Source organism: Barbus barbus (genome assembly GCF_936440315.1).
Source record: "Barbus barbus genome assembly, chromosome: 16".
Classification (NCBI taxonomy): Eukaryota; Metazoa; Chordata; class Actinopteri; order Cypriniformes; family Cyprinidae; genus Barbus; species Barbus barbus.
Genome location: NC_136744.1, coordinates 19,513,929 through 19,531,738, shown reverse-complemented (window position 1 = coordinate 19,531,738; position 17,810 = coordinate 19,513,929). Strand labels below are relative to the sequence as shown.

Here is a 17,810-nt window from a genome sequence, read left to right as displayed (position 1 = left end):
TTGATAGCATAATACACTGAGCTTTAAATAAAATAAAGATGCAGGTTTTATTTTGTATTATTATTATTATTATTTCTTTTAAACTATTTTTCCAATCACTGTTGAATAATCTTCAAGTGGTTTTATTTTTATTGTATTCATTTGAATTTATAACAATAAATAGACAAACATGTTCATTTGTGCATCTATTCTGTTAAATATATATATTTTTTACTTTAAATAGATGCCAACACTGACTTCAGGCCTCATTCAGAAGAATTTTGTTGAAGAAGGCAAAAGAGCCGCGGAAGTTATTGAGGCTGATTCAAGTATCTCACTTTTCTTGTCAATTTTATGATCAGTGTTGTAACGTTTAATATTGTGCAGCAACAGCTTTTTCTGCATATTTCTTTAAAAGTGGATATTTTATCTGTGTCCCAGACCCCAGGATTCTGTGCGAGACAAGCCAGGAGGTTGAAGAGGAACACGGTTTAGACTGTCAGTATTTGACCTTTTTCCCTGTCTTGAATGAGGCCTCACCTCTGCCCGAGGATTTCTCAGAGCAGTGTATGGATAGTCAACTCATACTGAAGGAGCTGGAACCCACTGAAGAGGTGAGAGTGACCCATATTCACCTGGAGCCACATAACTTTGGTACAGAAAACACATTCTCGTGTGGACAGCTGTAGTGTGTGTGTGTGTGTGTGTGCTGAGCCTGACAGTGCTCTTCAGCATTAACAGGGCCGAGAGTGGCTGACAGAAGTATTAATAAGGAACAGTAGGGGGTGATGTCTGCTGTCTTATATTCATTCAGTCGGTGGTGTGTCCTGCTGTGCTGCGTGTCAGCCGAATTGCCCTCTCCATACTTATTAATATAGAAATGTACACGCTTAACGCAGCCTACGCCTCAATTCCAGAGGCATTTTGATGACTGTAATTTACAGGCACCATGTCTACGGAGGCTTAGCTTTTCATTATTGCTCAAACCGGAAATAACTTCAAAGATGCAGTATTATGTGTTGTTAATTATTGCATTTATATGGAGCCGAGGTGTGGTGGTTGGTGCTCAAGTGAGCAATGTGAGTTCGAATCCAGCTTTTATAATTTCCCAATCCTCCTCTTACCCAGAATTTAATAATAATAATAACGATAGGGTTCAAAATACATTTTGAACCCTTCAACTGCCAAACTACACACAAAGATATGGGGCATCTATATTGTTATATAGATGCCCCACAAAATCTGTGTGTGTGGTTTGGCAGTTGAAGGGTTCAAAAAAGTATTTTTTTTAATAAATATCCAAATGTTCCTCTCCTTTTTTTGTATAATATCATTTCAGTGAAGAAATAAGAATATTAGGCATTTAAAAAATCATTAACTGTCATTAACTGACTAACTTTAGTTTCAGTCATGGCCATAGTTTGTCACAGAAATGATGGCTGGTGCATATGTAATATTTTTCTGACATGAACTGTCACAGAGCACTCTTAAATACATCCTGTAGCAAGGTGTATCATGTCATTGTTGTAAATCCCCAAGACCAGACAGAATTAGGACTGACTCAGGTCAAGGCTGATTCTGTTTTATAGCTCCGTTTGAAACCAAAACCCCACCAGGTGGACCATATATTTAAACAGGGCCTTAATCAATTAGTGTGTTGCTATTGTTGCTGTGTCATTGATTAATTCTGTTAATAAACAGTGGGGCCCTCTCTGCGCCGGAGAGGGGGCGCTTGCTTGGAGAGGAGACTCTGATTTGATTTGTATTAATTGTGGAGCGGCTGGCAGTACGGCTGGACCCCATATGTTTTGAGGACGCGGATCCCCGGAGCCCAGAGATGTGGTGACTCAGGGCTGAGGCCAGGTGCAGCTGCTTGGTGTGAAATGAAGGGAGACAATACAATTAGCCGTGCATAATCGAGAGGTTTCGTGCGAACTCCGCCTGCAGAAGATTGGCCCCGTTTCACAAACACCCCATCCATTCAGCATCTTGCCTTTTTCTCCCTTTAATTTTTGTCTCTCCACCGTGTTGTTTAGATAATGAAGTGGTAACCGTGATCAATCAAGACCGGGGCAGCGCTTCTTTGACACATTAGCCCCAGGGCACAATTCAGAAGGCAGGCTGCAGTGACACGTCATACAACTGTTGAAAACTTGGCTTGACATTGCGTTTACTCATTCATTGAATTTGGCAGCATGTAAAACAAATTACAGTTTTATTTTAAACAGTTCAATGCACAATACGGATTCCTGAGCTACTTGATACCCATGCTGTCTGCTGTAATGTGTCCATACCTCAGGTCAAAGCCAAACACTGCGTGGTGGTCGTCAGTGGTCATGTTCAGACAGAAGGAGTGCTGCTGTTTGGCAAAACTGACCTCTACTTATGCGAGGGCTTCACGCTGACCTCCTCAGGAGACGTGTGCTGTAGAATCCATCATCAGACCAAGTAAAGCTACTGTTTTCTCTCTGCATAACTCTCTACTCGTACACTATTGTTCAAACGTTTGGGGTTGGTGAGATTTTTTTTAAGTTTTTGAAAGAGGTCACTTATGCTCACCAAGGTTGCATTTATTTGATCATAAATACAGTACAAATTGTAAAATTGTGAAATATTATTATAAATAAAAAAAAGATTTTTATTTATTTAGCTAATTTATTTCTTTGATTGGAAAGCTGAATTTTCAACAGCCATTACTAAAGTGTTCAGTGACAAAGAAATATTTATTAATAAGTTTCTGCTTGATATTTTTGTGGAAACCATGATATATGTTTCACGTTTCTTTTATAAACAGAAAGTTCAAAAGAACAGCATTTGTTTGAAATAGAAATACTTTACTGTAACTTTATAAACATCTTTGTCACTTTTGATCAATTTAATGCATCCTTCCTCAAAAGTATTAATTCATTAAACAAAAAAACATAATCTTAATGAGAATCTTTTAAATGGTAGTGTGTATTTATTTAATGAGAAACTTTTAAACAGTAGTACATAGACACATTTAAAATATTTATTTATTTTTAAGTTGGAAATAAGGTTTTGTAGTTTTTAAATATTTAATTGTGTATATAATATAACATGATACAATTATAAATAAATATAAAGTGATAATTAGTTATTTTTTTATTAAAAGACAGTAAAGAAGATAAAGATAACATTAAGTTTACTGAGATGGAACAGCTTTGTTTTATTTTTTTATAGAGATTTCACAGCATCTTAAATTTTCTGTACTTATTATAGTGTGAGAGACTCATATATTTGCAGTATGATGAATAAAGAGAAAAACTCAGTGAGTCCAAGCTGCAAGCGCTGGTCATATGATGACATCAAAGAGGCCAATTTCATGCGCTTTCTGCTTGAGGTGAGATTCACAGAGCCCACAGTCATTTAATTTTTATTTATTTATTTATTTTATATTTAACTTTATTTTATTCTGTTCTATTTGTTTATCATGTTTGTTAGTTTAATTGTTATTTATATTTCTTAATGACGCTAGGACAACGCTCTGGAAATATTCTTAAAGAACGGAACTTCAGTTTTCCTGGTATTTTTCAACAATGACCACATCAATGCATATAAAAGGTAAAACAATAAAGTGCTTGTGGTTCAGGCAGGCAAAGAACTGTGTGTGAGGTGACACAGACTTAATTGATTTATCTTGATTTTTTTTCTCTCTCTTTGTTCTCCTTTCTAGGCTGTGCTCTGTGGTCTCCTCATTAAAGGGAAGGGGAGAGACTGTACTTAATGTGAGGTGAGTGTCAAAAGCATCTGCCCGATCTCGCAGACAGCTGCCATTTCAGTTAGAGAGACTGTGATGCTTTTATATTCAAACAGACAGAGTTTTGTGGTTTCAAAGTTTCCAGAAAATACATTCTCTTATGTGTGCGGTTAACTATTGACAGGAAGACTCTCAATCCCCTAAACAATATCCCAGCACTACACTGAAACTTCAATTACTGCATCTTCAGCACTTCCTACCAATTAAAACAGCCTCACTAACTTTTCAAAGTCATCAGCAGCCAATACAGCTCACAATTGTATAGTTGTTAATTGTCTGCAAGGGTGCCATAAGCTTCTACCTATTCGTTATTTCAGATGTTGTTTTGGTTCAAATTATCATTCCTTAACTCACCATTTCAATTTCTGCTCAATTTAGTTTTATCATGTTTAGTTCCCCTGACTTTTTGACATGATGAAGAGGGAATGGACTTAATATTGATTGTTTCCCATTGACTTCAAAGCCAAAGTTGTTTTCCTAAAGTAAGAAATACACAGTAATTTGATGCATATATTTTTTAATGATACTATACAGATTGCAGATCAAGGAAACCCTTGGTTGATAGACAAATTAATGTATATACATATTTAAATATTTGTTGTTGATGTGCAAATTCATGTATTTGTACATTTTAATTCTATAGAAAACCTTTAATTTGGGAGGCACAATGAAACAGCTGAACTTTAACTTTATAACTTTAGCCTTAGTTGAAGTCAACTTTGTCGTAGTTTTGTTTGACACACACTTTCATTTTTTTCCTTATGAAAATGAGCTTGAGATCCAACAAAATTTGGTGGACCTCCTGCAAAACCTGCAGTTTAGTCCCTAAAAGTACAGGAGGAGATTTAAATGTTGAGTCATTACTTAGTGTCATTATGTATAAAGGTTATTCATAAAATACAATGGGTTGGTATCTCCGACAGGTCTGGCTTGTCCTTATTGAAAACTTGGAAGTGAGCTAGTAGTCTGCTGCCGCCAATTTTCTTGATTACCTCGAGCTACAGAGTTTGGCGAGATCAGCCCTGAAAAATTATTCTTTCTTTGGGACTTCTCAAGCAGCTTTTTCCTTCTGCACCTCTCTAGACAAGGATGGCACAAATCTCCCTCTCTCACCAAAAACAGATTTCCCAGTGTCTTTACAGAGTCAGAGTCTTTGCCATCTCGCTGTGTGTAGGAAACAGGGTTGCGTTTGGTGTTCAGCTTCGTCAGGTTGGGCAACACATTTATGCATTCTGGTATCTGTGTGAACAAATTATCAAAAAGTCCCAGCTCTGCCAGGTTTGTTAGGGTGGCCAAGGTGGGAGGGAGGGCGTTTAGACGATTTATACCCAAGTTGAGAACCTGGAGGTTTCTCAGACTTCCTATGTCAGGCGATAAACCGGCATGTTACAGAGGTTGAGGTAGAGCAGAGATCCCAGGAGTCCAATGCTTTCGGGCAGTTGTTCGATTTGGTTGCTGTGAAGGTCTAACCAACGCAGTCCAGTGAGCTGGCCAATTAATTCTGGGATTATTTTCAATTTGTTGCGGCTCAGGTCAAGTTCCTCTATGTTTCTTAACTTTAGAAGGCATTTGGGAAATGTGGCGATGCCGACGTTGCTCAGATCAAGTCGTAGTTTGCCATCTGGAGTTACTCTGAGAGCATTTTTAGCCATTTTCAATGTGATCTTCGTACCTTTGACTCCACCTGCTCTCTTTCCTTTAGCCATGGAGCTGTATAGACACAGATTAATGGTTAAGCGCTTCTGAAGAATCAATTTGATTGTCTTAACTCAAGTCATGTAATTATTATCTCTGGACCTCGTAGCTTTAAACATGTATGACTTAATGACGAGACAGTTTAGTTGTTTTCATGGGGAAAGAGGTATCATGTATGCCCGCAGGCAGTATCGAGGGGCGCGGAAGTATCGGGCCATTTGGGGAATGAGAGGGGTGTAATGTTTACAACCGACTCACTCACCCAACTCACCCTAAAGGGATCTTTTAGGATAATGTCGTTCTCTAATTAAGGGTAATACTAGATAACAGTGGATACGGCGAGCGCCCAACACATATTCTGGGAAAAGCTGTTTGTGTTCCATCTGATTGATCCGGGGCGGCGCTAGCAGTCCGTGTGACTGTGTGGAGAGAGTCAAATCAGTACTTTGATAAATGACACTGGAAAGAGATTTAAACTCGCTCCCTTCATATCTTCCCATTAAAAAGGAGGAGTGGCTGCATTGTAAGCCCTTTGGCGACTCATTAATCACATTGTTAGATGGGCTAATATGGTTCATCCTGTTTCTATTAGACCTTTTGTTTTTGAATCCATTGCATCCGAGAGGTGCAATTACAGAGAGATGACCATCGGTGTGATCCATCTTCATGTTGTTTGTGATTCGCTGATTCTGAACCCCTCCAAACGGAGAGAAAATTGGATGGTATTGCTATTTTCGTGACACATGAAATATAATAGATGCTACATGATTTAAGACCAGAAATCGTTTGTTACCAAAATATACTTTCTAACTGATGAATATGCTTTTTAAAATGTGAGTCATAGTTTAGAGTATTCACATTTTTACCAAAATTAAAATGAATAAAAAATTATTTTGCATGTTGTAATGATACAACAACACTTACATATAACTAAAACAGATTAGAGTTAATAAAGTTAGACACACTCTCATAATTTGTCATTTTTGTTGTTCTTAAAATATGATCCAAATGGCTAATGATTCTTTTTTGTAGTAATATAAAAAATATATATATAAATACTGTGATTAAATGATTAGGCTTCAGTGTAGAGGTCTTCTCGGGTCCTAAAATCCATACCTGACCCCAATCGACCCGAAAAACATCTTACCTGAACCTGACGTGCATAAATAATTATTTTAAAAAGATAAACCCGACCCGAGACAGACCCGATGAAATCTGACCCAACCCGACCGCATTTATTTTCGAGCCCGACTGGACTCGAACGTAAACAGCATTGACGTGTGCACAGCCTGCAGCCCCGCATCGGTCTGGAAAAATCCCGGGGTCCTGCTGACTGATTTGGCCGCTGCTCCATTACTTTCATTCAGTTTATTTACTTATTTAGTAGCCTATTACTTTATATTTTTGCCTGCCTGATGGATACATGTTATTTCTGACTTTGGCTTTCAATTGTAGGCTAACCAGTGGATTTTAAATATAAACGTGATGGTTTAATAAAAACTTAATCGATAGGTTAATAAATCATGGATTTGCTAGTTTTGTCTGCAACGTTATTTACCTCATCTCCAGTGAAGGGCTTCTGCACATAAAAAAGAAAAGCCTTGCATTGACATGCAGCGTAATGAAGTGAGTGGATTTCCTGATGGATCTCATATCTATAAGATGGATTTCTGAGGTTACAAACGTATGTTCCTTTTTTACGTGCGTTTCTCAAAAATAAACTTAACATAAACGCACAAGTAGGCTACGCATCCGGGAAAGTTTAAAAGAATTCGGGTCTAATCGGGTCCGTTTGGGAAAAGCACATTTATTTTAATTGCCCGAGACCCAAGGCTGCTAATACCGAACCCGACCCGTGTCCAATGCACTCGTAGAAGTTTTGGACCCGAACCCGTTCGGGTCTCGGGTCGGACCTCGAGTTTTCGGATCCAAGTGGACCCGTGAAGACCTCTACTTCAGTGTCTTTGCTAGTTGTGTCACTATTTGTACCTGTATTCACCCAACTAAATCAGTCAGTATTCAGTAAGCACTTTTTAAAGAATATTTATATCTTTAACCATTTTATTGTTAATGTGACTTTTATTTTTTTGCTTGTGCTCAAACAATCTTCTCGACAACTTCAGAAAGGCTAAAGGATTAAAGGTAAAAGGATTATGCAAGAGTGTGTAAAAACCATCAGTTTGCCCCAACCAGCTATTGTTACCCAGGACTCATTTCATCTCCTTTCCGGTGTGAAGGAAGACTTAAATAAGTTTTTCTTACTTACAGTTTTTAAATGAGGTCCACAACTGAATTGCTTGAGAATCAGAGGAGGATCTTCAGACTGTACTCCAAAAAGAAGATTTGTCCTGTTTAACTTTTGTTACCAAGCAACGCTTGCGCGGGGTGCCGGGAGTTTTATTGTCCTGTGACAGGAGCGTGCACAAAAGAAAGGGGAGAAAGAAGTGTTGCAGCGTTTGTGTTTGTACACTCCCTCAGATTACATTTCTAGAATGTTCTTTGAAGTCCAGCACGTTAATAGTTTCACCCATTAGCTACGATTGAACTTTGCATTATTTTCCTCTCTCTTGCTTTCTTTTCATTTATATATGGAAATAAGTGGTGATAAATGTTTGAGAGAAAACAAGTTTTAATATTTATTGTGAAAATCTGATCATCCCTACGCATTCATGTCAAATCAGCTGTGATTTTGCATGTTTAGATGGCTTGTTGTAGAAACCGCACTTGTAATCTTGTAATTCACTAATGTGTGTTACAGAGAAAACTAACTTCCAAGGTAATGTTACTGTGTGTTTATAGTTATTTACCAAAACCTATAGATGGCACTATTTACTCCTTTTAAAGGAGGGAAAGGCATGCCTGAATAAAGTCTTAACCCTTTTTTCCACAAGAATGTATGTTTCTTTTGGCCCTTGTTTCTGATGAAATACAGACCCTCCTTGGTTTAAATCCATAAGATCTTTCTATTCCTTAACCTGTTGCTATGCAACCATAGTAGACTTGGTTTGGATGACCAGTTCAGAATTCACCGTATTCAAGGCACTTGATTCTGTAACTCTGTTTGCATTGCATGTTAGGTGACATTGCAGTAGGTCAAACAGAGTAGAAAAATATCATAATGTTTTACAGTAAAATCTTTGAAAAAAATTGTCTTCAATTATTTTTTTTGTGTTCATATAGAAAGACAGCAGCGGCTGAGAAGACTGCTCTAATTAAATGGCAGGTAATGTGTGAGGCTTTAACTACTGTACATACACGATTATTAACCATTATTATTTGTAATATACATCCTGCATTTACAGTGAATGGATTGAATGCCACAATATAAATATAAGCTTTCTGAAAAGTTATTTTAAATGAACCCAAATGCATATTTTTGTTTCATTTTCTTCTGTTCTTGACAGTATGTATCTTCTTTTTCCATAGAGAGGAGAAATCAGTAACTTTGAATACCTTATGCATCTAAACACACTTGCTGGACGGACATACAATGACTTGATGCAATATCCTGTTTTTCCATGGATCATTGCTGATTATGAATCAGAGGTAAATCTAACATGCACCCAAACTAACTGAAAATTTTTCATTTTTGATACTGAAATTTTTTGTTTATTTGATAATCTCCTTCACCGCTTGTTAGACTCTGGATCTGTCCTGCCCTGCTACATTCAGAAATCTGTCCAAACCAATGGGAGCTCAAAATGAGAAGAGAAAAGACAAGTTCATTCAGCGATACAATGAGGTGGAAAATAATGATGGTAAAGCATATGAACCTTTTATATGCAGCTATTCTGTAACTGAGACCTAAAAACCTATTGTTCATACAGCTGAAGTTCATGCAGTTTGTCAGTTTCACCTGCAGACATAGAGGCTCTGGGTGTTTTCTTTATTTTGTTTTCTTTCCCAAAACTGAACAAAAATCTGATTCAGTTAGCCAATAGCAACTTTAAAACACAATGGCAGAATCAGGGCTGTTATTTGGAGGAAAAAAAAATATTCGGGGACCTGCAGGACTGAATGAAATACAATAAATGCTTTAATTTACTTAATGTCATGATTACAGGTGATCTGTCAGCTCAGTGTCATTACTGCACACACTATTCCTCAGCCATCATAGTGGCCTCGTATCTGGTGAGGATGGAGCCTTTCTCCCAGACCTTCCTCCACCTGCAGGTAAACTTCTCACCTGTTTGACTGGGCTCAATTACATCACACTTCTGTTGTTACAGGGCACACAGTGCTACAGGAACTCCAATATATAATGCCTCTTCTTTATCAAATGAAGCACAAAACATGTCAGAGTGACAAAACTTCTATAAAATTCAATTTTTCTAAATTGAACTTACTCGATGAAATGAGCTTCATTGTTTTTGGCCTTGTTTAGGCTTGTGTGCACTTTATTTTTTCTTTCCAAAACCAAATTAGGGTATGATTTTAATATGTATGCAAATAAATTCTTTTGCGTCACTTGCGTGCAAAACCGCATTTCGTTTTTAAAGAATATCTCATTTATACACATGGAACCAATTGATTAAAATAAAATGTCATGCATATTTGATATGCCGGTGTAACGTAATGCAAACATTAGGATAACACTTTGCAATGATATTTGCTTTACTTGAGCAGCTTTCCTCCGTACAGTAATATTCATAATCAGATTTGTGCCACTAACAGTATATTACTTTCATTCAATGAGGGCATTTGCTTTTACTGCAAATTACATAACTTCTCCAGAGATTTTCACCGGGACGTATAAACTCCCTTGAAAAATAAAAAGCCTGAATCAATTGCTTGAAAATGTCTCAAATCTAAGCAATTGTTTTTGACTATGATTCATATAAACACATGGGGCCCTTGTAGTGTTCTAGGCAGCCTTGCTGGTGGTGGAGCTCCCAACCTTGTGCATTAAACAAACATGTATATGATGGCATGTCTTTTTTCATCCTTTGTAATTTTTCTTTACTTCTATGCTGTTTCTTTGCTCCAAATTGTGTTTTCCTTTTCACTGTGCCACTTTGCTTTTAAATAACATTAGGAAATGCACCCTTCCTAGAGTTTAAAATTTTGGTGGATTTAATCTCTTTTTTTTACATATATAGGGCGGAACATTTGACGTTCCAGAGCGGATGTTTCACAGCATTCAGAATGAGTGGGAATCTGCTTCTAAGGACAACATGAGTGATGTCAGAGAGCTCATTCCAGAATTTTTCTACCTCCCGGACTTTCTTGTCAACTCCAACCAATTTGACTTTGGTAATATATATCAGTATTAGCACAACAATTGAATGGAAATGTAGGGGTTTTATATTTAAATATATATTTTTATTTTATTTGTAAATGGTCTGTTTCATTAGTCATTAAATGTGTGTATTGATAATACAGGTTGCATGGAGGATGGAACACCATTAGATGATGTGGTTTTGCCACCATGGGCCAAAGGAGACCCACAGGAGTTCATCAGAGTACACAGAGAGGTCAGTTTCACTGGTCCATAAAACGCAAAATAGGCCTTATTGTGGGCCACCAGCATCACAATATCTAATTCTGCATTAGATGCTGCTTTGGTTACTCTTAGCCTACATTGTGACAGACAATGAGGGTCAGTGCAATCAGAGCACATACCAAGTTTCATGAAAACAAGCATAGAGTTAAACCAGTATCAGTGTCGCTGCATCATTCATATTCAGCTAAACTTGGCGATAGTTAAATAATTTTTGTAGCTGCTTTATTTTTTGCCTTTCTTGAGATAATAAGCACTTGTTGAGTTCATCAAGGAAGCCCCATTACTCTGTTTAACGCCATTGTAATTAGAAGATAACAGGCCCAATTCAGCGCCAGTACAATATCTGCACTCTCCTATAACTCCATTACTGAAGCCTGCTGGTTATTGGAATGAATGCTTTCTTTCTCACTACGTTACGCCTACAGGCATATAAGGGCCAGGCTTTATCTGTTCCCAATCTACAGAGCAATATTTGTATCATTTCCAGATGGCATAAAATGAGTTATTCTGTCTGCTCGCCTTCCTTCATATGCAAATGAAGGGTAATATAGGGATCTTCCACAATTTAGTGTTTGTGGCTTGTGATTAAACTTGTTATTTTAAGTGTTTTTTGCTTTTGTATATATGTTTATGATTGGACACTTTAGCCAATTCTAAAATACTTTAGATTTTTTTTAAAAAATGGAAAATGACTTAGTAACACGAAATAGGAATACAAACTTTTGGAATATAATTTTTATATCAGATTGTTTGAACTGTAATCAGTCGCCAGGATGGAATAATATCTTTTTAAAATGCATTATCGTGCATTCTCTTTGACCTGATATTTGTAAGCACAGCTTTTCTGCCTGCACTTCTACAGAAATAAAAATTATGGTATCACTGATAGCGTATTAGCTCCCATCCAGATCTGCTGACAGACTGAGTTTGCCCATCTCTGCAGGCTCTTGAGAGCGATTATGTGAGTGCACGCCTGCATCTTTGGATTGATCTGATCTTCGGATACAAACAGCAGGGTCCGCCCGCAGTGGAAGCCCTCAACACCTTTCACCCATATTTCTACACTGACAAATACGACAGAGCGAGCATGAAGGATCCTGTCATGAAAAGCACTGTGCTTGGCTACATCAGCAACTTTGGCCAAATGCCGAAGCAGGTACAACAGTTGAGCACACTGTTTAAAGAATATTAAGAGATCTTCTATAACTCTATTCAATTTTTTTAGAGAATGTTTTTGGTTGTACATGCACAATACAATTGTAAAGCACTTTTGATAACCAGATATACTAGAGATGCATCAGTATTCCAATTCTTGCTGATACTGACAAGCTGATAAGAATGTTCATGCAATGGCTGATAATTTTGTTAATTTGGTAAATATTAAAATTCTTTACTATTTTGTCAATCAAAAACTAATTACTATTTTTACAGATGAACAGAAATTAAATATATAAAATCGACTGATACGATAAAAGAAGATCTCATATAAAAGCCAATAACCAATGCGGTGCCAATATGTGACCCTGGACCACAAAACCAGTCTTAAGTCGCCGGGATATATTTATAGCAATAGCCAAAAATACACTGTATGGGTAAAACAATTTTTTTTTTCTTTTATTCCAAAAATCATTAGGATATTAAGTAAAGATCATGTTCCATGAAGATATTTTGTAAATTTCCAGCTGTAAATATATCAAAACTTAATTTTTGATTAGTAATATGCATTGCTAAGAACTTAATTTGGTCAACTTTAAAGGTGATTTTCTCAATATTTAGATTTTTTTTGCACCCTCAGTTTCCAGATTTTCAAATAGTTGTATCTCGGCCAAATATTGCCCTACCCTAACAAACCATACATCAATGGAAAGCTTATTCATACAGCTTTCAGATGAAAAATTTACCCTTGTGACTGATTTTGTGGTCCAAGGTCACACGCCTAATGTATGCAACATTTCCAATGTTTGGTAAGGTTGATTTCTATAATGAGATGATTTACTGTGATACTGTATTCTACTGTAAATGCAATATTAAAATAAGTTTTATGCTTCCAGCTCTTCAACAAACCACACCCTAGCCGTACACCTCACAAGGGTGCTTCTGGGAAAGAGACATCGGTATCCAGTCAGATAACCCCCTTTTTCTTTAAACTGGACAAGCTCAAGCCCTCCGCCCAAGCTATTAAAGGTACTGCTTAAAATGAACATCCACAGTGCTGTGGTACAGACCCCCCCCCAATTAATCATTCATAGTCACCTTGTTATTTTATTCCATTCCTCAATTATTTTTTACAAGATGGGGCCACGTCTACAGGGAGCAATGGGAGCCGCGAGGCAGAAGATGCTGGCTAGACTTTTCACAGGCTCATTTTCGGCTTCAATCTGCTCCTGCTATTTGTTAGGCCACACTTGAAGATACAGCCACTGAGGCTTATTTAATAATCGGAATGTCCCAAAAGAATCTCTCTGGAAAATTAGATGATTCTTTTTCACTTTGTTTCTATCTCTCCCGCTCTATTGTCTCTCACTCAATATCTTGTTCTCACATCAGGCGTTACTTTATCATTCTGATCAGTAAATCCTACAAGGAAAGATTTAAAGGGCATCATGAGAGAAGTTTGCAATCATCTCAGGCTTCATTATGATTTGTGTTACTGTTCTACTGTCAGTGAGAAGGAAGATTGACTGTCCTCACATATGTAGGTCATTTGAAAGTAGAATAGTCCTCTTGACCACAGTTTTTTTTAAAGTGCTGACACAGTTGTTCCAACATTTTTTTTCACAATATTAAAATTAATTTATACAATTTTTTAAAAACATTTTAATTGCAAGTTTTCATCAATAGTTTTCAGTGACATTAATGTTTAATAGTACATGTTTAAATAGGCACAAACATTTAAAAGTTTGGAGTCAGTAAGATTCATTTTTGAAAGAAATGTGTACCTTTATTCAGCAAGTCTACATTAATTTGATCAAAAACATTTACAAAATATATATACATGGCATGTCACACTGCATAAACCTGCTTTTCTGTTTTTTCTCTACATAGAGCTCACACTGGGGCCTGTTGGCCAAATAGTGTGTAGAGAGAAAGATGTATTGGTCGTGGAAAAAAACAAACTTCTCTTCCCACCTCAGTGGAACACATACTTCAGCTGGGGCTCTTATGACCAGACCTGCTCTTTTGGGAGCTACACAACTGAAAAGGTTTGCTTTTAGAATTTCTCTAGATCCATAAATAAGTTAACACGATGGGCCTGCTTGTCATTTTCTTTTAGTAATTCTTTTTACATTTGATGTTTTCCTGTTCCTGTGTGTCTGAAGTATTGTTTATTATTTAACAAGGGTACGTTTGGTTGGCTGTCAAAGTTTGATCGCTTTATTACCTGTGTTTTAGAGTTTTTCAGTGTGTGAGAGCGTGTCGGACTGGGGAGATGTTGTATGTGCTGCCTGTCCCAACAACAGCACCATTATCACAGCCGGGACCAGCACTGTTGTCTGTGTGTGGGACGTCTCTATCATCAAGGACAAACTTAAACACATGAGACTCAAACAGGTCAGACTGACACGTGTTATCATTCCAAAACAGCCATGTTCATGCTTAGGTGTCACAAAGCAGTTTTGAAATGATTCAGTTTAATTTATAAATAAATGTTTATTTTCCATCTCAGACCTTGTATGGTCACACAGACACAGTGACGTGTCTGGTAGCATCAGAAGCACATAGCGTGATTATTAGCGGCTCTCTGGACCAGACTTGCATCCTGTGGGACCTGGAGGACCTCAGCTACATCACACAGTTACCAGAACATTCCTCTGCTGTGTCTGCCCTGGCTATTAATGACCTGACCGTGAGTACCCTCCAGAAAAAACATACACGCTCTGAGGTCAGCCTGCATTTTTCAGCTCAGATCTCTCCATCCATCTCACTCCCGCACATTTAATTTGGTTAGGGCCGTTCGGCTCGTGTTGCCGCCTGGATGACACATTTATACCGGCTCATTTGCACCCGGAGAGTGGTTTCTGAAACTCCCCTCAGCCAGCTGTGTGAAGGAAGGGTGGGCACATCCTTCCCTTCAGACCTGCTTTAATGCTTAAACCCCATTACACAGCGTGAAGCATACCTGCAACTAAAAACACTAGAGAAAAGTATTGATATATAATTACAAACCTCCTTCAAATAATTTGTATTACAGCAAATTGAAAGTATTTATAGTCATTTAACCATTTATTATTTTTTCTTCATACATTTTACGGGTTGCTTAAATGTATTTTGGGCCATTGTAAATATCAGGCTTGTAAGCACGAAGTGAATCGAGAATGCCTTTTAAATTTACGTTAAATTCCTAATAGCACAAAGGATGCAGAATTGCAATTTATATGTAAATAGGTAGAATTCAGATGAATTGAAATTAAAATATTTATAAAATTAATTAAAATTAATACTATGAATTCATATTTATACAACTGTAATTTTTTACTTGGAAAAACAACATTTGTCTAGACAAACTTTGAATGTTGGCTTGTTTGAAAGTTTAAAAAGCTTTTTAAAAAACTTGTAGACACTGAGAGAGAAACATTACCATTCAATTGTTTTTGGTCAGTAAGTTTTTGAAAGCTGTTTTCAGTGTCACATAATTCTTATATGCTGATTTGGTGCTCGAGAAACATTTCCTGTTATCACATTTGAAAATGTTTGAAAAGTTGTGCAGCTTACTATTTTTATGGAAACCATCATGCATTTTTGAGGTCTCTTTGATGAATCAAAAGTTCAAAAGAACAGCAATTAATTGAAATAGATTTTTTATAACAACGTGAATATCCTCATGTCACATCTGATTAAAAAAAAAAAATTACTGACCCCAAACAAAAACAGTGTCTTTTGCCTGGTATGTGCATCATTAATCGGCATTCTGTCTCTCTCAGGGTGAGATTGTGTCATGCGCAGAGACCCATTTGTATCTGTGGACCATGAAGGGGCTGCTGCTGGCCTCTTTAAACACTTCCTGCCGGCCTGAAGGAAACATTCTGTGCTGCTGTTTCACACAGAAGTATGAGTGGGACCCCCGCAACGTGATCATCACCGGCAGCGCCGACGGCATCGTCCAGGTACTGGCAGACCTTCAGAACGGGCCTCTGACTGAAAGATGATGAGGCGTAGCGTTCATATAGTGAACTTTATAATGAGAGAGTTTAAATGAGAAGTCTTCTCCACAGACTATACCTTTGTGTTTAAGCAATAAATCTTTCCTGTAGTGTTTCCTGCTTAATAGTCAGGTAATATAGCTGCAAAATATTAAAATATGGTAACTGGGATATTGAAATGGGGCTCACAGGCTTGGCTGAGAAGTCCCACAGAAGCATTAATAGTTACATGTGCTCACTTTAGATGAGGTAAGAGCAGTTATTAAATCAAAGTGCTTCTTAAATTAGGCATCAATTGGAGCTTGGACCTGCGACATCAATGGCCAGCAGATTTGATTTATGAATATAGCTTCAATTGCATTCGATTTTTTTCCCCCCTCTTTTTTTCATTAACCGTGTGGTTTTGTTGCAGATATGGAAGACTGAATATACTAGAGTACAATTACCTGGACACGAGGAGTGCCCTGTGTCTCAAGGGCATGTTTTGTCATCAGCTCCTGAGGAAGCAGGTAACACTAATACACTTCACCTTAAGTGCAGAATTGAACAAGAGCGTGAATATGTGCTTTTGTTCTCGCCTCCGGTCATAGGACCGTTATAACCCACGAGCTTCCTTAATGGCCAGCATGAAATAACAGGAACTCGCTCCTGGAATATTGGAAAACAATGTGCTTTGTGACATCACAAGAATCGTTATTTTCTAATATACAAGTAATGTTTGAAATTAAATAGCCAGACCAAATACTAGACATCATTCAAAAATGCTGTATAAATCGGATTACGTTTGTTCTTAAGTGTGATGGTGCAGCCGCTCAGCCGGAGGTTTGTTTTTGAGCGATCTGAAGAAAGGTTCATAATGATCTACTGTTTTGTGCGACGCATTAGGGCTAGCTGCGAGGAATTATGGGGCAAAGTTATTAAACATACAGCCTGTAAACACTGATGAGCAATTTTGCTGATGTAGGCATGCAATTTAGAAAGCAATAATAACCAAATCCAATTTGGTACACATTGGTTACAGCACAGCGTCAGCGCGTGTAAGTATCAACACGTTTAAATTAAATTGGGGGAACTCGTTGTAACAGTGAAGGCTTTATATTAGATGTATTTCTCTCAATTTAGCAACGTGCTGACCATAAATAATCTCTGTCTCATATCTCACTCTTGCTTTTGCTTTTCTTAGACAGCAGCTCATGGAAGTGGGAAAGACACCTGGTGCTCTGTCGAGAGTTAAATCGCAATCAGACCATCTCTCGTCGACGCTGCAAAAATAACCCTGCGATTACAGCTCTGGGCATGTCAAGGTATTAAAGAAAGGCCAGTCTCTCAGACCAAAATATGGTCTGAAAGTTGGTTTCAAATGGATCCTCTAATGTTTTTAAATTATTCAGTACAGGATTAAAGGGTTAGTTCACCTAAATTGTAAAATTAAGTCATCATTTACTCACCCTGTGTTTGTTCTAATGCTGTACACCCTTCTTTTTTGGACGACAAAAAAAATCATGCTCACGCTTGTCTATATAATGCCAGTGACCAGCATCAAACTTGAAAAAAAAAAAAAAAAAAGTATACATTCCAAGTTTTCTGTAGGTATACGATACGATAAACTGAAATGTAATTTATTATTTCATGAAAATTTTGACCTGTAGGTCTTCTGTACATGACTGCATTCATGAGACTATTAGCACCGCACTTCATTCAGACTTATCCACGA

General features: G+C 37.4%; 1 protein-coding gene and 1 pseudogene across 5 annotated transcripts in view; one reads left to right on the top strand and one right to left on the bottom strand.

Moving 5' to 3' along the window:
• LOC306882843 (WD repeat- and FYVE domain-containing protein 4-like) overlaps positions 1 to 17,810 on the top strand; it is a 46,806-nt gene that overhangs the window by 26,682 nt on the left and 2,314 nt on the right. For 2 of the 4 annotated variants that reach the window (XM_079437790.1, XM_079437788.1), the window contains exons 42-61: positions 224 to 308; positions 421 to 593; positions 2,279 to 2,427; positions 3,220 to 3,340; positions 3,476 to 3,561; positions 3,674 to 3,730; positions 8,633 to 8,675; positions 8,879 to 8,998; positions 9,093 to 9,210; positions 9,516 to 9,625; positions 10,552 to 10,705; positions 10,835 to 10,926; positions 11,899 to 12,111; positions 13,007 to 13,139; positions 14,001 to 14,158; positions 14,349 to 14,507; positions 14,623 to 14,802; positions 15,878 to 16,060; positions 16,509 to 16,605; positions 17,280 to 17,400. In XM_079437790.1, the coding sequence (XP_079293916.1) occupies positions 224 to 308; positions 421 to 593; positions 2,279 to 2,427; positions 3,220 to 3,340; positions 3,476 to 3,561; positions 3,674 to 3,730; positions 8,633 to 8,675; positions 8,879 to 8,998; positions 9,093 to 9,210; positions 9,516 to 9,625; positions 10,552 to 10,705; positions 10,835 to 10,926; positions 11,899 to 12,111; positions 13,007 to 13,139; positions 14,001 to 14,158; positions 14,349 to 14,507; positions 14,623 to 14,802; positions 15,878 to 16,060; positions 16,509 to 16,605; positions 17,280 to 17,400 (2,552 nt within the window). Of the gene's footprint in view, positions 1 to 223; positions 309 to 420; positions 594 to 2,278; positions 2,428 to 3,219; positions 3,341 to 3,475; positions 3,562 to 3,673; positions 3,731 to 8,632; positions 8,676 to 8,878; positions 8,999 to 9,092; positions 9,211 to 9,515; positions 9,626 to 10,551; positions 10,706 to 10,834; positions 10,927 to 11,898; positions 12,112 to 13,006; positions 13,140 to 13,247; positions 14,159 to 14,348; positions 14,508 to 14,622; positions 14,803 to 15,877; positions 16,061 to 16,508; positions 16,606 to 17,279; positions 17,401 to 17,810 lie in introns of all 4 variants that reach the window. The other 2 variants (XR_013785300.1, XM_079437789.1) reach the window with 2 other exon arrangements.
• LOC306882143 (leucine-rich repeat-containing protein 18-like) lies at positions 4,631 to 5,496 on the bottom strand (annotated as a pseudogene). Its single transcript has one exon. The product of its transcript is annotated as a leucine-rich repeat-containing protein 18-like (transcript).